Source organism: Solanum verrucosum, unplaced genomic scaffold, assembly GCF_900185275.1.
Source record: "Solanum verrucosum unplaced genomic scaffold, falcon-dt-bn FXZP01001278.1, whole genome shotgun sequence".
NCBI classification, from domain to species: Eukaryota; Viridiplantae; Streptophyta; class Magnoliopsida; order Solanales; family Solanaceae; genus Solanum; species Solanum verrucosum.
Genome location: NW_026020317.1, coordinates 996,349 through 1,018,672, shown reverse-complemented (window position 1 = coordinate 1,018,672; position 22,324 = coordinate 996,349). Strand labels below are relative to the sequence as shown.

Below are 22,324 nucleotides of genomic sequence, written 5' to 3'. Positions count from 1 at the left end.
AGATTTATAGGTTCAATCTTTATGGTTCTTAATTAGAATTGAACCTATTGTATTTCTAAAGTTATGGGTTCATACATATTGTATTGTTTTAATATTTAAGTGGAATATGTTTACACATAAATTTATACCCTGCGTCAAAAGTATTGGGTTCAGATAAACTCTATATCAATACTCTACTACATATATATGCCTCTGAATCTAAACTTTGTATTTGTCTTAAGAAATCTATTGAATATGTACTAATATTAATTTTTAAATCCAATAACTTAAAAGGACTAAAATCACAAATCTATATACTTCAATTCTTGGCTCAACTCTGTTTTTTCTTTGGTCTTTTGCATTTTTTTTATAATTAAATTCACTTGTTTGGGGGGTTGGAAATGAATGGCATGAATAATTGCACCTCATTTTGTACTTTGCCTTTTGTATCCATCATTCAGGGCCCTTTGCCATTCAATTCCATTCTCCAATAGCCCTTAATTTGCTGAGTTCAATTAATAATGGGAGTTGGCTGCCTTACCTATGCATGAAACTTGGATGACCCCATGTTTGTACATGATTGGAATTGACGTGTCAGCACTGGTGGGGCCAACTACATTTGCTCTATGACCACGTGTCTGAATCAGAATTCGACACCTGTCTATCGACATTTGGTTGAATTCTCCTGGTTTAGAGTAGGTGGAGAGGCTAATTAGTGTAGGGCCTTTATTCATGAAAGGGCCAAAGAGAAATACTTGTGATAGAAGAATAGTGTTTCTTGAATATGGAGAAGGTTTCATTTGGTCCCTAGCTCATTAGATTTAATTAAGAGTGAAAAGGAAATTGTTTTTCTTTTTTTGCATTTTGTTGGAGTGGGTGGAAAAATAATCAATAAGGAGATATGGGACATACAAAGAGATCTTCTTTTGATTGGAGTTTTTTTTTTGTGATTTTTCAATATTCCCAAGCAAATCATGTGGGTTTGTGGTTTTCATGGGAAAGTGAAGTGTTTATAGACTCTTTTTACTCATCTCAAGTATATAGTTGATTTATGTTTTTAGGATATATATATGTAGTGCTTTGACTAATGTGAAGTTGCTTGTCCTATTTACCCTAGAAACATGAACTTCTAGCCACAAAACCAATGTGCATTTTTTCCATCATTACCCAATATCAATAGTCAATTAAGAGAAAAGATATACACACTATATATCCTAATTATCTAAAATCTAGTTGGACTTTCAAGATTTCATCCCTTTTTAAAATTTGAAGAATTTATGATTCCAAATCCAATTGTACTCTATGTTTTTCAATAGTAGTTATAGTATATTCAAATCCAACATCATGACACAAAAGAAAGTGGTTCAATCTGATCTATATATCCAAAGTGAAAAAAAGTTGTAACATGATTGATTTGATGTGCAAAACATTGTCATATAATAATGGACCATGACATTGATTTACTTAGGGGGCCAAAAAATGAAGCTTTGCTTAGAGCAACAAGGTAAAAAACACATATGAAAAGGTACTTTAAAACTATAGATAGCTTATATATACCTTATAAATCAATTTGAGTTATTGCTTGGTTAATTTTGGTTGTCCCATCAAAGTTATGGCCCAGTCATTAAATGGTTCAGATATGGATGTTAGTGGACAGCATGTGAGAGGATGGAGAAAAGGGTCCATATGTGGGTCTAGGGAGGAGGGGCGGGGGGGGGGGGGGGTTAGAGAAGGGGGTATCTTACTTTAAGGCATGTATCAATCCTCTTGATATCTAGGACTTAGTCCTTAGATTTGTGATTTTTAATTGATTTAGTGATTAATACTAACCTATTGTTAGAAATAAATTTTACGCTATCAGTATAATTTTACTTATTATAACATATCAATCAATTTATGTATCGTTAACTTTTATATAACCTGATAGTGTAAAATATTTTATAAAAATAGTGTTGAACTTATAGTACGTACTCTATTATTAAAGGTGATTTAGGAGTAATAAAAAAAGGGAATTTGAGTTTGAGATGGATCATGGGTTGTCTGATAGCTTTCAATAATTGGACACTAGTGTGGATAGGAACTCTTTTCTACCATAATTCTAATTTGCCAATCATCTTCTTTGAACAAGTAACAAAAAGGGAATTTTATTACCCTTCTGACATATTTATCAACTTCTCACTTTCCATATACTTGGTCTGCAACTTCTCTTCCATCTCTCTCTCACACAAAATTCTATTTGTTTCTGTTGGATTTTCTCTCTCTTTTAATTTCTTCATCCTTTTTATTATTATTATTATTATTATTATTATATATCATATAATATAATATACACAATCAAGAATATCAGAGGTTTGGATCCATCTTATTAGAAGATTGTTTTGTATATTGACCATAATGCAATTTCCTATTATTCAAGCCCATGACTATATATACCTACCTAGCATTTTGAATCGGGATTATACTTGCTACGTCCTACCAACAAAATTTGAACAAATGAGAAAATTAAATTATCTAATAGGTACTTTTGCTTCTATTGAGATTTAAACATACTATCTCATAATTCTTAACTCACTTTCATTAACCACTAAGTCACATTCTTGAATTTCGAGACTCCCTCATCTTAGAACTATGAGATATATAAATGAAAGAATTTTTCTGCGCACCGATAATATAAATAATGTTGTACTATAAAATCAAGTCTACACACAATGATAGGAACATTTCTATTTCAACTCTAATATAATAATTTAGAAAATAGAATAACAACCTGCAATCAGTTAAATATGGTGTAATAAAAATGATTCTTGGGGTATAGTAATTGAACAGCTCTTAATGTAGTACAACTTTATGCATAGAAGACGTGACACAAGTAAACAAGCTTTGATAGTTGAACTTTTTATTACTTTTAGGAACATTTTCTCTCAAGACCTATCAAACTAAAAGTCATTTGCTGAAATAATGTCTTTACTAAAAACCAGAAAAAAATAGATATACCATGTGAAAAAACATATATACTAATTGATAATCAGAATAAATTGGTACTTCAACAACTCTAGATGCTGTTGATGAAGATGACTGATCCATATATCTGTATTGTACCTATCAACATCTCTTTATTTAATGGGTGAAAGATTAAGGAGAATATATTTGAGAATTTTACACTCAAACTACCTTTTTAATTCAACTAATGCATTAGTGGGGATCACCCAAAAGCTTTGCTTGAATTTAACTTTTATATACACTAGGGGTAGTTTAGATGGTGGGATATAATGATAATAATCTCGAAATATCTCAAAGAACTATTATATTCTGTATTGATATATAATGGGTAATAGTTAATTTAAAGATTATTTTACTCCACCATTTTAGTATAAAGATAGAATAATAATAAAAGTTGTTTCATTTAGAAAGTGAGATAAAATAATTCCATGAAATATCTTAACATATTCCATCTCACAACCAGACATTAACCCCTTAATAACGTAATTTTTTTTTACATTGTCATATTATCTAAAAGATAACCACATATAATTACTCGGAATTAATAACTTAAAAGTTAAAAGAATTCGATTAAGATGTAGGATACCTATCTACAAGTTTTCGCAACTCAATCATAGATAGATTTTACCTTTTCGAACTATCTCGGTAACTTACTAGAGGGGGCAGGTTACAAAGATAAGATGTGTACAAACGAGATATCCAACAACAAGAAGAAGGAATAGGATTGTAGAGATTGAATCTCCTGTTGTTCCTCAGTAGCTCAATGGTAGAGCGGTCAGCCGTCCGAATCCAATGCATGAAATATTAGTGGTGGGATCAAAATTTTTATTAAGAAGATTTAATATATGAAGAAATAAACAAGCTAAAACATTGTTAATGATATGGATATCACCATGGAGGGTTAGGGTTCCAAGTGGGACAAAAAAAGTTCTCTTAAGATCTCTTAGGCTCGAGTCCTAAAAAAAATAAAAAAAGTTTTCAGTCAGTTCAAGGGAACACTTATTTTTTAATGAGTAGTGAAAATTGGACATGGGTATAAATATTTTATTGATATATTTTTCATGAGAATTAATAAGAACCCTATTTTTGCAACAAAACAATATATCTTTCTCGTGCTCCTCGACTTTAATTGCACATTGAACTATGTGTATTACTACCATATTGAAACAAAATAACACAATTAGATGCACGTACATGTGTTCATCAAATTGAGGTCATCCATAACAACTTATTAAAACGACAACTGATTATTATTCTATTAGTAAGCTAAAGATGATAATATTCACAAGTAGTAGTTTCTTATAGGATTAAGTAATTTGACTTGGGAGTCAATTGATTTCCTTCCAATTATCTTGCAAAGTAGGTGTATACACAATAGTATATAAGTTGTTTAAAACTGTATATAACCTCCACATAGATATGTGAAATATACGTTTAAGAAACAGTGAAAATTAGGAAAAATAACTTAAATACACAACTTTAAGTTCCTTATTATCTATTTTTCCCTACTTTTTTAAAAAATTACTTAAATCCCTTATTTCACTTAAATATCAAATATGTCAGATACATGATTATTTTTTACCTCCCACGTTTCACCACTCCCTATGTCACTCCTTTTTTTTCTCCCTAAATTCACTCCAATATTTTTTTAGTTACAGATCATTATCCCAAATTGATTTTCAAAAAATTTCTCTCTCAATCCAACCCTTTTCAAACTCCGTCCTCTCTCCCAAAGTCTGCCACGGTAGCTTTCATCTTCTTTCTTCAATTTTTATTTTGTTTCGATTTTTTCTTCTTGATACATATGGATCCTAATCCTACATCAAATCTTTCTAATACTAATCGAACAATATACGACTCTGATGATGAAAATTGGGCAGAAATTAGATCAAAAAGTTTGCATGACTCATTAAACTTGATTAATCAGTCGACCAAAGATGTGCCAAAATCGTCTAAACCAAAGATTGCAAAAACCCCCCCAAAAAAGGAAAAGAAAAGCAGCACCCACTATTTCCAGACTTGCATTGCCTAGAGTATGTGTTTTTAATCTTTATTAAACTTGTTTGTGATTTGTATTGCGTTTGATATTTTAGACTGAAATTGACTGATACATTAATTGGATGTGTTATATTGTTTATTGGGTTAAATCACGATACATTCAAAAACGCTATCTTAGTTTGATACATACTGATTTGAGATTTAGTCGAAACTTATAAAACCCTTGTTTTATATGTGTATCGAAAAAAAATGATACATGACAAATCCCATTATGAAAAAGAGATTTGTCAAATTTAACAAAAAAGTCATTGATGTATCAGACAGGGCATCCTTCTGTATAGTGTATCAAGTTTTATAATACGACTCTGTTGAAGTCTGGTAACATGTATTTTTCTATGTATCAATTGTTTTTATTATGTATCATTACTTGTTGTGTAGTGTGATTTGGTGTTTTTATTTATGTATCATAAGATATCATTATAAATAGTATCTGGTCATTTTGCAGTCAATCAAATATGTTATAAAAAAGGTATCATTAATAATATATCATACAGGGCATCCTTCTGTATAATGTATCAAGTTTTATAATACGATTCTGTTAAAGTCTGGTAGCATGTATTTTTCTATGTATCAATTTGTTTTTATTATGTATCATTACTTGTTGTGTAGTGTGATTTGATGTTTTTATTTAGTATAATTTTCTTTTTCATTTTGCAGTCAATCAAATATGTTATAAAAAAGGTACCAACACATGCCATAAGGTTTGGTGTCCCTTTTAACACAATTTTTTTGGAGGAGTTCCAGAAGTCTATAGGGGATGAGGTAATTGAACTGTTTAGAGCTACAATTTTTGGACCCTATTTAAACATTCCTAAATGTAATTTTTAGGGTCAAATTAGTAAATGTTTGTTGTTGTTAGAATTGGAACAAGGCAACTCAAATGTGTTGCATATTAGGCATGCAAATGGGGGTATCTTGAAATTTAGTATCAAAGAATTTGCAATAATAACTGGTCTTAAATGTAAAGGCAATACCAAAGACTTTGAATACCCAGAATCAACTCCCTGTAGGCTATTCCAAAAATATTTTCCTGGTGCAGTTAAAAGTGTAAGCAAGAATCATCTAGTCCAACGATTTCTGATGGGCAACTGGGAGAATAATCAGGATGCACTCCAGATGGCTATCCTGTACTTTCTCTATACATTCATTTTGGCTCAAACTGGTGATTCTTCAATATCTGTTAACGAATTCTTAATGGTTGAAGATGGTAGATATCAAGTATATCCTTGGGGACAGATTGCATTCACAAAGCTCATGGATTCACTCCGACAGGATTTCAATCTTAGCAAACAGTTGTATCGGTTATATGGAATATATGTCGTATGCACTTAACATATGGACATATGAATTTGCATCCCAATTAAATCCTGAAATTGTTGTCAAAGAACGGAATGTCATCCCTAGAATTTGCAATTGGAGGGTTGTGGCTTTAAAGCCAAAGTTTGAAATGCTTATGACTAGTATTTTTCAAGAGGTAACATTTAATCCCATTTTATATTACATTTCATACACAATTAAGTATATAGTTGTAAGGCTGCAAGTTTGTCTTTTTAAAATCATTTTTTTCTGTGTTAGGATACATAACTTTATCTCTTAATATTAAAAAAAATATATTTTTCCAGAATGCATGTTCAAACATTGTGCCAACACCGGAGGAACTTGCAGCTTTTGATTTACCTGAAGATGAACATGATCCTCTTTCTTCACCCACCACAACATCTGTCAATCCCAAGATAGTTCAACCGAATGACATTGCTGATTTCGATGATTTCTCCACAAGACCTCCCGAACAGTTGTTGAGGAGATTATCTAGAGTGTCTGATACATCATCTCCACCACCACCAAAAGGAAGAAAGAAAGTGGATACACCTAAAACAAAGGTGTCAGAACCCAGTCAGCTAGATCAGTCCAATGAGTCATTAAATCAACCATTTTCTATTCTAGATGGTCCTCCGACACCGGCTGCTAATGTACACGATTCTGCAGATGCTCAAAAAGTCAACTATGTAATTTCAGATATTGAAGAACTGAAAGATCATTTGAAGAATTACGTAAGTAATTATTTCGATTTTATTATCTTTTCTTTATATTGACTCTAATTGTAGTTATTTTTTAAAATAATTTTTTGATAGGTTGACAAGAAATTTGAGGAACTTGTAATCTTGATAAAAGAAAATCACTCGCAGTTGATGCTATCTCGACACAAGAAAAATAACAAAGTCGATCCTTAATCAAGCAATAAACAACCATCTTCACATAAATGGACTGATCTTGCTGATGCAGTTGGTGTAGCTGATTTTGAGGTTGGTGTATCTGTTAATGAGGGTGGACATCAAGTTAATGTCAATGCAGAGGTATGTATCTGATACATTGTTTGTAATTGTCTTTATACCCCATACATTAAGTATGTATTAAGAATCATAATCACATGTATCAACACATATATATCATATATATAGTTAAGGTGATTCACCGAATCTTCTATCTCATTAATCAGTTATATATTTCAACTTTGTATTCCTCACTTATGTTAAATAATGTATCAGTAACAATTATGTTAACACTTCTTTTTATTATTAAAAATTCAAATATAGATTGATCATACTATCAGTAACCAACAACAAATGAAGCGTGTTTCAGAGCTCCAACCTACATATGAAAGTACTCATGTTGATACTGAAGCAAATAATCCTAAGAAGGTATCGGTATGATCAAAACTTTAAACATTACAATTTTCTTTGATACATTATCCTCTTATTTATATATATATATAATACATAATTATTATAATGGATAACTGATACATACAACATGCTTATATTCAGGATGATGAAGCACATCATGCCCTACAAGATTTAAATAAAGTAAACATGGATGAAGATGGTGCTGACACAGTTCAACACAACATCTGTCATTTTATGCCTTTTAAAATAACAGTTGATACATCGATAAATTTATCAATTATGCATCATGACACTAATATTCATTATATGCAATGATACTAAAAAAATATAATATCTTATTATACAGAATTCTTCCACATCAACAACAATATCGCCCTCAACTCAAGCAGCAATAGATGCACTTGTATCTGATCTAGGAAAAGTTCCTATTCCTGCTAAACCATTGTGTGTTTACAATCCACAGAATTTAACTGGCAGTCATGATTTGTTGTATGATAGTCAATTACCCACTGATATTCCAACCACCGAGATTGTTGTTAGAAGTCATTCAAAGACTCCTGCGCCTAGAAACAGGATGCCTTCAAGAATTATTCAATCTCCATACGTGACTTTTTTTGGGTCAAGTGAGAAGGAAAAACATAAATTGAATGACGATGTTCGTCTATATTTTCCATTTGAAGGATGTGGGATTACATATCAATCTTCGTCTAAACTAATTGATGAGTATATACAGTGGTTAACCAAGGGGCTTCTCAAAAATCATGCCAATAAGTAAGTTTTATACATATATTTTGTAAATGTTTGGATTAACTTATTTTGATGTAACCAATTGATAATACAAATATTATCACAGAAAACCATCGGAGGATAAATACAGATCAAAAGCCTCTTCGTTTGAATTTGAGATGATGGATTTTGTTGTTGCATTTCCAATTAACAAGAACTGGTTCTATGCCATGTCACAGCCAAACAAATGTTGGACTGATCAGGTAAAGTTCTTAATGAAACAATTTAAGCATGTATCAGATACATAGATATAGAATAACATGATACAAAAAATTATTTTGGATACACTCAAATAAAGTATCAAATTAGTATTTGTTTAGATTATCATTTAATATATCAATTCTATCATAGACCTTTTTTACAAGTTTCTAATTTCGTTTATCATGTTTTTTATAGCACATCAATGTTGTTTTTTACTACCTCCGTAAAAAATCAAAACTCCGCATCATGAATCAATACAGATACACAACATCCAACTCTTGTTCATCTCACACATCAAAAATACCTATGAAAGGTATTACCTGGCTAATGATGATGATCTTATTAGTACCCAAGAACACATTGATCGCGCTTCAGCTGTATCTGTATATGAGAGGTCAATCACTAACATCATCAAAGGTTTTGAAATCCCAGTTGCTTTACCATGACATCTTGTAGACGATGTTTGCATTTCGGTTAATTACGGTGGACAATTTCATTGGGTGTTGGCTGTTGTTGAACTGAAAAACAGGGTGATAAGGGTGTATGACTCTTCATTAGGCTCAAGGAAAAAAGCAACTCCGCACGAAATAAAAATGTTGTCTAAAATGCTTCCTTCTTACCGCATGGACAGTGGATTCTTTGAAAAAATTGAGCGAAAAAACTTTGTTGATTGTGATGCGTACAAGGACAACAATTTTGGTTCACTTTTGGAGGCACAAGTTACTTTCATGGTTGAATTTGCCCAAGACATTATGCAACAAATAGCCTGTAAGTATTGTGCTTTTATTGTTTCTGAATCATGTTTGATTTAAATTCATAACTGATATTCTGCATTTTTGTAGAGACTGTGGGTTATATGTTGCTACATTTGCGGAGTATCTGAGCGACCAAATCGAAACATCATTAATTGATTTTCTTCCTGAATACCTACGCAAAAGATATAGAGCATTGTTGTGGAGTTTTGGCAGCGAGAAGGCTAAGGGTGCATACGTTAGTCAGAATAATGATCCACCAAAACCTAATAGTGTAGTCACACAACCACCAGAAGAAGATTTGGTTCACATAGTGTAGTAATTAAATATCTATGTATAAACAATGTTTTTTTTTTTATCCTTTTGACAATTTCACTCATGTTTTAGTCTGTTTTGATACTGTATGGACCAACATACTTTGCTTATAAAAAACTAAATTTCAGACACATCATTGCATTACATAAAGAAAAAGTGTAGTATATAACATATATTGTAGCTGATACATGTTTTCATCGTTATTATGTATCTTATAAGTAATCAGATATAATAACATATTACTAACCAATAGATTTTTGAAACTTTAACGTATATGATTCATTATTTATAATTAATATTATACGTGCAACATAATATAGTATATGATACACGATTCATAACTATTGTGTTAAATAAACTGTTTACAAACTTAATTGTTTAATGTATGTATCATAATATATATAGTATATGATACACGTTTAATAGCTTATTGCTAACATATATGTTGTGTATGGTTTAATGTAAATGATACAGTAACCAATTAATATATATGATACAACAAACGTTATATAATTTGATGTATATGATACATTACTGAAATTATTTATTATTTAATGCATATGATACATTAGCTTATACGTTAACCAACATTTTATTTATAATTATAATTGCACCTTAAAATTTATTTATCAGAATTAATATTGATACACAAACTATTTTTTTGAACAACAATACTTATTAATAACAAATGTAAACAATACAGTTTAATTATTTTTGAACAGCAATACTGATTAATAACATTGATAACTGTTACGTGAAAAATTGTTCAACAAAAACATTAATGTCATATAAACATTATGATGATTTCACTTTTCTTTTGGAAAGAAAGTACAAGTTCTTCTGTTGTGACCTTCTTGTCCACATTGTTCATCAATGAATTGCGGATAACTTTCTCCTTCGCCGGTAGTTTCGAGAGCTAAGCTAATTCGTTTCTAGTTTTGTAGGAGGCCATAACATAAAAAATTAGGAGAATCTTCCTAATCCTTGACTTTGAAGTGGGAATGGTCACAAATAGAGAGAAAAAAGAAGAATATGTTAAAGGTTTCCCGATTGAAGAATCTTTTCATCTGCATTCTTTTTTTTTCTTTTCCTTGGTCGTCCAGCTAATCGTCTGTATCTAGGTGGATACACAATTTCAGTTACAACATCTTCAGGAGCTGACCAATCTTCCTTATCTGGCATTGGAACTATTGGAATCTCATATGTTTTCCTAATACATCAGACTTGTAGTAATAAGAGCAATATAAATGCATATCTTTAACATTCTTTTCCTTTAAAACAATGATTGCATGTGCGCAAGGTATCTCATCTAGTTGAAATCTTCCACAAGAACATACTTTCTGCTCAAGACAAACAATGTATCTTCTTCCAGCTTCATAAATCGAGAAAATAAATTCAGATGATGGAACAACCTGTGTACATTAAAAAAGTCACCTATAAAATTATTTCAAAGAAATCATGTTTAAACAACAGAATGATACACCGAATTATATACATAGAATATAAAATAATGTATTATGACACATACCTCCATCTTTGAACTTTTAGACGCGTTTATAATCAATACCTCCTCAAATCTTCTCCCCAATGTGTCATTTGTATAAGAGGCTATTTCTCTGTTTTTGCAATGCCAAGAATCAAATAGAATTCTAACTTCTTCCAAGAATTCTAATATAGACAATTGTTGTGCTTCAACAAGACAACCATTGATACATTCCGCAATGTTCGAAGTCATCATTCTACCTCTATTTACTGTTGAATGAACTCTCGACCACTTCTCATACCTTGCATCCTCAAGGTACTCCTTAACCCTGTGATCAATTTTATCAACCTTAGTCATCAATTTATCAAAGTCTTCCTTTCTGTATGCCTTAGCCATAGAGTAAAATAGATCACTTAGGGTGTTTCTGCTCCTTTTAAAATTTCCACAGACATTCTTCCAAAGATGTCATATGCATGCATAATGAGGTATATTTGGAAACACAATCCTTACACTCTTCATAATACTCTCATTCCTATCTGATACAACACACATTTCTTTGCGCTCGCAAAATGCATTTTTGAATTGTTCGAATTCCATGTCCACGAACAGTCATTTTCAGTGTCCACAACACCATATGCCAATGAAAATATGCAACCTAATTACAGAGCAACACATATTATTTCATTCGATACATAACATTTACAAACACATCACAACTATAAAAAAAATACATACTTGCCCCATCAAGTGTGCTTGCTGATACAAATGTCCCTTTGTAAGCTCCGCCCATATGTGCATCATCGACAACAATTATTGGTCTGCAGTAATCGAACCCCTTAATCAATGGTCTTAAGGCTACGAGCAGATACATAAATTCATCTTCCTCAGTATTCTGCATCCTTACATAAGAATTTGGATACACAGTATTTAGCATGTATATGTATCTCGGCATCTGTCTATATCCAGCCGATGGTTTACCCCTTATCATTTCTAGTGCACGTTCTTTAGCACGCCATGCCTGCTGGTAAGATATTTGAACCCCATAGAATTTTCTAATATCAGCAATTATATCTTTCGGAGTATGAATTCTTTTATGGTTGACCAATTTGGGAGCAGTCATACCACTTACAAACCTGACTGTTGCTTGGACTTTGGTTAGTACCCTATCCCGCATTGGACACATATGTTCACTATTGAAATATCTAACTTTGAAAACATCAGATTTTTTTCGCAGGAAGCCTTCATAGTCCAACCACATTCATCCGAAAAGCATACCAACACATAATTGTACAATTTTTTTCATCATATTAATACATATAACATTATAGCAGTTACATGTTATAATATATAAAACACTAAAGTTCAAAGTAACCAAAAAATGATGTATTTTTTGTATCAGATTCAGAAAATAATAATTTATCCACGTATCACAATTTTTTGAAATGTATCAGCTACATGATTATTTACTGTTTCAACAGTATTATCTTAACGTATCAACAATATTAACTCAATGTATCAATAATATTAACGACCAACACAATTAGTTTTTATCAGATTAAATAAATAGATAAATAATGAATCATGTATCACAAAATGACGGAATGTATCGGCTACATGATTTTTGCGATTAAATTCTTTAATGTTTAAACAGTCTAATCTGAACGTATCAACAATATTAACTTAATGTATCAACAAATAATGTATCATTATCAATCTACCACAAATCATATTCAACGAACTAAACAAAAAATCAAAATCAATGACTTTCTAATTAAACAAAATAATGGTATCACCATTTATAGATCTAAAGAATCCAAACACAGTTCTTCACAAAATAAATCAAATACTCGCATACCTTTATCTATCAGATCTCTTTACTTTGCAGTTGAAGTTGTTCTCTATCTTATATTTTGCCATCACATCTAAGGGTGTTGCTTTATCCTTATATAACTGACTTGTCTTCACCCCTATACTATTTGAACCAATTATGTAATTTGTAACTTCCAATTCTGGAATATAATACGAATCAAGAATTCTTGATTCAACCACCGCAAAAGCTTATGTATCCTGTGGTGTGCCTTCCACACACGTAATTTCTCCGCATGTTCCATCAAAGTTATGTACATCACCGCCAATCTTTTTATTTGTGTCAATGCATAATGGATACATTGCAAATCCTGTCTCACTTTTTTTCACTTCTAAATAAAGTTTAACACCCATATCGTTCTTAATTTTCATCAGAGACGAGTTACCTTCTACGATGTAACTAATTTCAATGTTTTTCCTTGATACATTGATATCCAACTCGGGTGAAATTGTTGCTTTGAGATTCAAAAACGAAATTGATTGTCCAACAACGATTCCGTCACTTTTGTAACTTTCATATTTCACTTCGCTGACCCAAATTCCTGAATGCCTCAATAAAATTGATATATTCATCTTGTATCAACAAAAATTCAGAATTTTATTCGTATTTCTAGCTTTTTCTAAATCGATGGATGTTCACAAATTGTTCTTCAATGTAGAAGATATAATTTTGAAATTTGAAATTTTGTAATGTCTGAGTAGATTACCTATTAAGATAAAGAATGTTTAAGATCAGCTAGGCGTAAATTAAGCTAATTAAATTAACAGAATTAATTATTAGGTTTTTTTTTCTTTTTTAGCGCGACATTAAGTTATTTAGCGTGTATCAGTGACAATGTATCAGAACGGTAGCTATGTATCATTCGCCTACCTTTTTAAGGAATTTTTTGTAAAATGTAAATTAGTTGGGATAGGATGTAATTTATATCCTACACTATGGGATTCCTTTAATTTTTACTAAAAATTATGATCTTGCAACTTTGCTTTTAAAATACAAATCCTTACCCCTCCTCAATTTTGAACAATAGACTACATTGTCACGAAAAGCCAAAACGAAAGAGTTAGGCTAAAATTATTAGATGGAAGACTCTGGATAAGGAGTTGGTGAACTTTGTTGATAGGTTTGATCAACCACCATCTAAAATGATGTAGTTGACAAGCTCAACATTAGAATTTGAGTATAGAAAGGTTTTCATATCCGATTTTTGTTTGGTTGCTTCTAGTTCTAAGAATTCTAATTTTTTTTTAAGTTTATCATTAGACGAAAGCCTCCTTGTTTTTTTTTCCTTTTATTTTGATAATTATGTTAGAAAGTATAAGTATGTGCCCCTCACTCCTAGTATTGTAATGGGTAGGTCAGGTTTTGCCCCTATCCATGCTTCTTTGGTTTATCTATTGAATTTCTCTTTGTGGTAACCTTTAACAAAGGGTTAAAATTAGTTTTCTTTTTCTTGGGAATACAACGTCAGAAATTTCGAGGTCACTCATTCAAACAAAACTTGTACTAAAAAATTAGGGATTTTGTTAAAGGTTATTAAAATTGCACGATTTCGTTAATGGAGGACAAAGACATTGTACTCAACAACAACATTGTTTGTTTTTGACATACAAAATGTGAGCCTTTGTCAGACTATATCCACAAGCAAACCTGAAAATCATAGTTCCGCACAAGAGGCATCTCTCTTAACACTAGACTTGATCATATTCCTACTCGAAATACTCATCTTTGGAATTCTAATAGGGATCCAATTATTTAAAAAATATATATAATGTTAATGAAAAATAGATACATTATACTCGACAATAGCATCATCAATTTTGACATTAACAACATGACTCTTTGTTAACTTCAAACAAAATTGAAAATTCTAACTCCACCGCAATAGGCCATATCTCCCAATCACTAGACATGACCATATTTCTACCAAAAACTGAACAGGCACGAAGTCATACTAATGCGATAAAGTTTGTGAGTTATCCAACAAGATATCTTAAGTTAAACTTGATATCATGACACTTCAGTTGAGCTTGTGACTTTGTACAACTTAAAAGGTATTTTTATCGAACTTAAAAAGAGTCAAAAGTGGCTATTTTTGTGCAAATCCGACTACCAATAGCCCAATTAGTCCATATTACAAAAGGCCCATAATTAGTCCGTCGTTGGCCTCCGAACGTGCTGTTCTGAGTTCCCAATTTCGTTAAGATTCCACAATTCTTCTGCTGCAGAATGCGTACAATAGCAGCGAGATTCAGCCCTGTAATGATCATCATCATCATCAATTTTCATTTTTCATCTGTTTTCATTTGCTGATGGATTTGTGAAATAATGTTTATGCAGTATTTATGGAGGAGAACGCCTATAAATTCACAACCCCAACGTTTTTCTACTTCCAGCTTTGGGAGAGGTAACGATTATATCTAACCTAAATTCGGAATCTTGTTACTTCTTTAGTGTTTCTCTAGCTGTTATTAGTGTTTTTGTTTTGTTTGATTTTTGTGTGATTTTCTAGATGAACAGTCAATAGAACAAGAAGCTGAAAGAAAAGTAGGGTGGCTTTTAAAATTAATTTTTGCTGGGACTGCTACAGTTATTGGGTATCAAATTTTCCCATACATGGGTAAGGTCTCATTTCTATGGTTATACTTGAATTGATAGCATCATATTCGATTCCTGATTTGTGGTCGGCATAATTTAAATAGGAGACAATCTGATGCAGCAGTCTGTTTCACTTCTACAAGTCAAGGATCCCTTATTTAAAAGAATGGGTGCGTCCAGATTAGCTCGTTTTGCTATAGATGGTAAGTTTGGGTCACAGTACTTGAAAATTGAGAAATGATGTATACATGTATTCTTTAATGGGTTCAACTATATGTTGCCATTTGGTGCACAATATCATGACTTTGATGTTATTAGTAATGTGTGCAGATATGTCTTTGATTTAAGAGCAGTAAGGAGCTGTTACTTTTTGTTTTCAGTGTAGTGACAATTCTGTGAGTTATGAATTCATTGAACCTAGGTTGATCACCCTTTTGTGTTGTTAGGAGCTCATTCGAATTTAACTGATAACATTAACCTCTTACCTCCTCTGCATCGTCTGTTATATTATAATAATTTACACGCTAGATAACTATATGGAGCTGAGTCTCTTGCATCTGGACGCATTCCCCATTCTTCATGATTTATTTACTGTATAACCTTCCTTTGAAACTTAAAGCTAATGGAACTCCCTACTGATTAGTTGTACAAAATAAGGAAAATGTCCCAATATAAGATGAGACCACTCCAGTACCTTAGATTTTAGTATCATAGTCAACCTCTATTTGATTGTTGTTCCTTTTCTCAGTACTATAACAAGGTAGCTGTATTTCTTAAATAGCATTTTTCTGGTCTTTAAATATCTAAAACATTATACAAGTTAAGGGGGATGCACACTGCTTAATTTCCATATGATATCTTGTAACAGATTAGCGACACAGTTGACAGTTTTTGCTCAAAGTGCAATATTTTGAAGTTTGTAGTCAAAACATGACAGCTCTTTGAAGTAATCATGAGACTTTTAGATTCTTATCCGTGAATCTTTTACCCTATGCATTTTTGCTTCCTAGATGAAAGAAGGATGAAAATAGTTGAGATTGGTGGGGCTCAACATCTGTTGAACATGTTAGAGTCTGCCAGAGATGATCGCACGAGGAAGGAAGCCTTGAAGGCTCTTTTTGCAATATCCAAATCAGGTCAGGACTCAAATTTATCTGCAAATTAAATCCATGAGGATTTCCCCTTGATTCTGCAAATCCAATCTCCTCCCTCCGTCTGAGGCCTGCAGGTCATTTTTTGCCCCTGAATCACTACTCTGTGGATGCATTTTACTACACAATGAGTGATGAATATGCGTGGATGACTACCTTGTTATATCAAACTTCCTGAATCTAGCCACAAAATTTTAATAGACAAAAACCATTTAGCTGATAGAGAATGTTACCCTACTTCACCTTGTTAAGATATGTTACAGAGAAGAGTCTGCTTACTGGTTGACCCTCTTGGTAATTCTTCTACTATTGGCTAGACCCAAGAGTTCTGTTATTGAACAATCTCTGGGCATTTCCACAACGATACATGCTTCTGTGCTATAAATTAATTTTATGCTTGATGTTTCCTTGGAAAGGTTTCTCCCTAAAATGCCTTTAATTATACCGCCAAACTGTTGAAGCACAATGTAAATAGACAAAAAGAAATTGGACAAGAAGTCTTCTGTAATTTTGTGTACTTGACAGGTCCTCCTTTATCAGTGAAACTTTTAGGATAGACAAATTAGGAACTAATTTTTCAGACAAACCTTGGATACTACTAGGATTAGGTACATCTGTGACTATCCTGTATTTTGTTGTGATGCATCTCTCCTCAAAAAAAATATTGCTGTGATGCATAGTGATAAATATTTCTAGTCTTTTTTTCTTTTTTTTCCTGAGCCAAAAAAAAAAAGTCACTTTAATTGCATGGTTTTCTAGTCGAAGCCCAGTCAACCTTGGCGCCAGTGTTCTCAGCTTAAACAAGAAATTCTCTGGTGCTTGTGCTTGTTACTTGTTACTTGAGGCAAAAGAATGCTGTACAACTTGAGTCAGTTTTTCTTGATGTTTTAACTTTGGATGTATGAAGACGTCTTATTTTATTTTGTATAGCTCTTGCTACCTTATCCTATTTTGGCTGATGAAACTAATCGGAAGATTAAGACCAATTGGCTGATGATAGTAGGCATTTGGCGATAGTATTTGAAATCATGTCCAAACGGGCCCTAAATGTTGCTAGGGCCTAGGGCTGATGTTTTCTAGCCTGCAGGTTAGCTTGACATATTCTATTTGTGTCAGATGTTACTAGAATACCTTGCTGAGGCACTTGTTATCTGTGCTTGAATATCTGCTTGAATGGATGTAGTGTTTAGTGCTCATTCTTATACTGCAGATGCGGCTGCTGTGGTCTTACATCAAGCTGGAACCATATCAATCATCAAATCCACCCTAGAGTCTGGTGAGGATGCTGAAGTTGGGAACTACAAGTCAAATTTGCTGAGTAGATTTCAAGATTTATCGTATGATATAAGGTCTTGAGACTACTATTATCTGGTCTGAGATTCCTGTCACTTTCTTAGAAGTTGGCCATAACGTCTTTAGGTAGATGTTTTATTAGATTGCTGACTAGCGCTTTTTTTCTGAAAAAAGTTGAGAGAATATGTGCATGGCTGTTACAAGTCCACTAGAAAGCCATGATTATGTTTAGTGAAAGCTTCCTTGTTTAATGGGATCTTAAACATTGCTAACGAGTGAGTTTAGCTATAATGGTGTAACTTCTTCCAGGGGCATCAGAATGGAAAAATAATCCGTATTCCCAATGCAAAGTTTCCATTATGCAGTGTCCTACAATTTGTATTGTCAGGGGTAATACTTTTGGCTTCCCTAATTATGTTTTGGGAGCCAGATTATGAATGAAAGCAAAAGGACGCTTGTTGGCTTTGTTTCTTCATACATCCTATATGTAAAGAGGCTCCTATTCAAACATAGTCTGATTTCGTTAATTTTGCAATTGCTAAATATTCTGAGGCAATTAATGATAGTATCATCTTAATTCTTTCTTAAATATAAATCAACAAGCAGTCCAGTCCATAGTTTCTACATTGAAGTATTAGTGACAATATTTGAAGCAAGTGTTAATACTAAATATGTATTTGTAGCTAGTTTGAAGAACCTCATGCCAACTTCCTTATAATGAAATGTTCCTATTGGCAAAACTGATAACATATATACATTGGATATTGTATGGTGTTCCTCGACCTTACACCTCCTCCTACCCATTCTTCTCCGAGATATATTTTTCTTGAGAAAGACTTCGATGGCAATTTAACTCTTCTCTGAAAATTTGATGGTTTGGAGAACGTCAATCCTCTAGATTTTCCGACGTACCTTCCGTTTCAACTAGGCATTAAGGGATTGTTTGCTTGAGGCTTTAGAAGTCGCATCTAATCTGCACTAAACTATACATACCAACATTTGGTTTGTGTTGAGGAGAGGTGAAAATGTTTACACCATTAAAAGAAGACCCAGGACTTCAAGTTTCAATTAATTGACATTGTGAGTATTTCTATTTGTAATAACTGATCCTCTAAACAATCCTTTTCAACAAAGTAACACGGCAAATCCGCAGAAAAGATTGTGGCATAATGAAAAAGGGAATAACAACCAGAACTAAGGAGTTTAGAAGTAACATTATTTTTTATAGACTTCAAAATTTAAGGAAATTGATGTTTAAAGACTGGAATATATACAATTTTCATAGAAGAATTAATCCTCGCTCTAATCAATTAGCAGAAGACCTACTACATTCTCCTAGCCGTGACAAAATTTCCTCACAACTAGGCCGTTCATCTGGTTCTGCCCAGCAATCTACAACACAAAACGAAAAATATATATATAATGAGTAGATCACACTATGATAGAGTTTGTACATATTATACACTACTAATGCAAAAGAATCAGGTAACCTGTTAAATTATGGGAACAAAAACTACTTTACACTATCAGTGTATATAAGAAAAATTCCATGAAATACAACAACGCGTCCACAATGTAGAGTAAGATATTCTAATGAAAATGACCTGCAATTAGCTTTCCTAGAGGACCTTCAGGAATTTCTAGCCGTTTTCCATCATTAGCAACAGCATATACAACCTGAATTTGTGAATTTCCATTATATGAAGATTGCACTTGAAGATGAAAGGAAGTGTACTTCTCTTCTGTTTTTTCAGTGGAGCTGACAAGAAAGGTTATGTAGAAATTACCTGGATAGGTGGAACACCTTCCCATGGTCTTTTGAGTGTGTACAGTTCCCATATAATGACCCCAAGACTAAAAATATCACATTTTTCAGTGAAAGGTTCGTTACGGATAAGCTCTGGGGCCATCCATTCTGGTGTACCTGCTGACGAAAAATCTTGCACAGGCGATGGAGTCAATGATCGGGACAGCCCAAAATCACAGATCTTGACTTTGGAGTGTTTATTTACGAGGCAGTTTCCACTCTTCAGATCACGATGCACAATTTTCATCCTATGTATACACATCAGCCCCCTAAATAATCACAGAGAAGCAGATGTTAAAGATACATTCAAAGCAGAGAGCAGATTTAGCAGAACTATAGGCTATAGCACAAAATTGTGAGAAATATTGAAAAAGAATATTATTGAATTGTTGTCTCTACAATATTACAGAGAGACCCTGTTTATAGACACCTTTTCCAACTAGGACTCTACAATACAATCCTTTTCTAAGTAGGACACTATATACTATTCCTATTCTAAGTAGGATTGCATATACCCATTGCTATTCTAACACTCCCCTCAAGCTAGTGCATACATATGTATCTAGCTTGTTACAAATATAATTACTACGAGGAAAGATGAGGAGCTTGGTGAGATATCTGCAAGTTGATCACTCGACTTCACAAAATTGACAGTCAATCTCAATGTACTTAGTCTTCTCATGAAATACCAGATTTGATGCATAATGTCAATCAATCTCAATGTGCTTCTATCATGAAATACTCAATTTGATGCATAATGCCAATAATAAAATTACAGTGTTGAACTTCCCAAACCAAGTGTGCAGTGACTTATGTAATCGACATACAAGGATACTAAACCACCTAATTTTGTTGCTCGGGAGTGTTTAGTAATCTTGTATGTCGATTACGTAAGTCACGCTATGGTCTGAAACAGTCTTTGCACACTTGGTTTGGGAAGTTCAAAGGGCCTGCGATATCCAGGTCCATGTCCTCAAGCATTGGGCAACGAGAGATCAAATTCTCAAGATATTTGTCAGAAATAGCAACGTTAAGCAATTGCAAGCGAAGAAATTTACTAAATGCTTGAAAGGTAGGTGGAGGATTGACAACACAATAGTGAAGAGTTAAATGCCTCATCTTCAAACATGTGAAAACTAAAGAAGGCAATTTGTACTTTTCACCCTTTGGAAGTTCAAGCATGAGCCCATTCCATGACAGGAAACATATCAAGTTGTCAATCTAAGAGAAATGTTTTGGATCCGGAATATTAGAAATTCTACACTCATTAATTGGTCCTTGAAGAAGTGAAAACAGATGAAGGAGAATCACACCAAGCTTAGCTCTAACTTTACCGGTTGATATATCTTCCCATAGTGTCTGATCAAGCGTTAGTTTTGGAAATTTTGCCCACTTATACCACCATTTCCTTGACAAAATAATCATCCTAACATCATCTCGGAGAGGCAAACACATTAAAATGACATTAATTACATCGTCAGGAAGGTTGCTAATTATATCACAAGTTCTTCTGCATGGCGCTTCCATCATATTTGGAACCGATAGAAGAATCTAGATCAATTTATACTATCAATTTTTTCTCTAAAAATCTCATCTCACAATATGATGAAAGTGCTATGCAGAAGAACTTGTGATATAATCAACAATCTTCCTGATGATGTAATTGATGTCATTCTAATGCGTTTTCCTCTACGAGATGTTGGTAGGACGAGTATTTTGTCAAGGAAATGGTGATATAAGAGGGCAAAATCAAACACTATGGGAAGTATATCAACCCGTAAAGTTAGAGCTAAGCTTGGTGTGATTCTCCTTCATCTGTTTTCACTTCGTCAAGGACCAATTAATGAGCATAGAATTTCCAATATTCTGAATCCAAAATATTTTTCTTAGATTGACAACTTGATATTATTCCTGTCACGGAATGGGCTCAAGCAACTCGTGCTTGAACTTCCAAAGGGCGAAAAGTTCATATTGCCTTCTTCAGTTTTCACATGTTCGAAGATGAGACATTTAACTTTTCACTATTGTGTTGTCAATCCTCCACCCACCTTTCAAGCATTTAGTAAGCTTCTTCGCTTGCAATTGTTTAATGTTGCTATTTCTGACAAATGTCTTGAGAATTTAATCTATCGTTGCCAAATGCTCGAGGACATGGACCTGGATATCACAGACCCTTTGAACTTCCCAAACCAAGCGTGTAAAGACTATTTCAGACCATAGAGTGACTTACGTAATCAACATACAAGGCTACTAAACTCCCCCTCTGAGCAACAAAATTAGGTGGTTGCTCCATATAATTAATATGAGGACAGATGAATAGCTTGGTGAGATATTTGCAAGTTGATCACTCGAC

At 32.9% G+C, this 22,324-nt stretch overlaps 2 protein-coding genes and 3 pseudogenes across 5 annotated transcripts in view; 2 read left to right on the top strand and 3 right to left on the bottom strand.

Annotated features, from left to right (window-relative positions):
- Positions 1–1,591: 1,591 nt before the first annotated feature.
- LOC125835282 (uncharacterized) lies at positions 1,592–9,779 on the top strand (annotated as a pseudogene).
- Positions 9,780–10,810: 1,031 nt separating this feature from the next.
- LOC125835281 (uncharacterized) lies at positions 10,811–11,855 on the bottom strand (annotated as a pseudogene).
- Positions 11,856–11,934: 79 nt separating this feature from the next.
- Positions 11,935–13,697, bottom strand: LOC125835279 (uncharacterized; annotated as a pseudogene).
- A 1,563-nt stretch (positions 13,698–15,260) lies between these two features.
- LOC125835231 (uncharacterized) lies at positions 15,261–18,658 on the top strand. 2 transcript variants are annotated; one of them, XM_049514359.1, is made up of 6 exons: positions 15,261–15,381; positions 15,463–15,529; positions 15,635–15,742; positions 15,825–15,923; positions 16,731–16,856; positions 18,082–18,658. In XM_049514359.1, exons 1-6 carry the CDS (start codon positions 15,352–15,354, stop codon positions 18,225–18,227), a joined length of 576 nt encoding a protein of 191 aa, XP_049370316.1. In that variant the 5' UTR covers positions 15,261–15,351; the 3' UTR covers positions 18,228–18,658. The 2 variants fall into 2 exon arrangements, with proteins under 2 accessions (XP_049370316.1, XP_049370317.1); XM_049514360.1 differs by lacking the exon at positions 18,082–18,658 and adding an exon at positions 16,949–17,054 and having other exon boundaries at positions 15,273–15,381.
- A 708-nt stretch (positions 18,659–19,366) lies between these two features.
- LOC125835191 (probable serine/threonine-protein kinase SIS8) overlaps positions 19,367–22,324 on the bottom strand; it is a 28,865-nt gene continuing 25,907 nt past the window's right edge. For all 3 annotated transcript variants that reach the window (XM_049514315.1, XM_049514316.1, XM_049514318.1), the window contains 3 exons: positions 19,952–20,240; positions 19,769–19,841; positions 19,367–19,556 (listed from right to left, as the gene is read on the bottom strand). In XM_049514315.1, coding sequence (XP_049370272.1) covers positions 19,471–19,556; positions 19,769–19,841; positions 19,952–20,240 — 448 coding nt within the window. In that variant the 3' untranslated portion in view covers positions 19,367–19,470. The remainder of the gene's footprint in view (positions 19,557–19,768; positions 19,842–19,951; positions 20,241–22,324) is intronic.

Coding starts and splice junctions, on each gene's coding strand:
- LOC125835231 (XM_049514359.1), top strand. CDS start 15,352: ATGCGTACAATAGCAGCGAGATTCAGCCCT. Junction 15,382..15,462: donor TAGCAGCGAGATTCAGCCCT/GTAATGATCATC, acceptor ATGTTTATGCAG/TATTTATGGAGGAGAACGCC. Junction 16,857..18,081: donor TTTTGCAATATCCAAATCAG/GTCAGGACTCAA, acceptor CTTATACTGCAG/ATGCGGCTGCTGTGGTCTTA.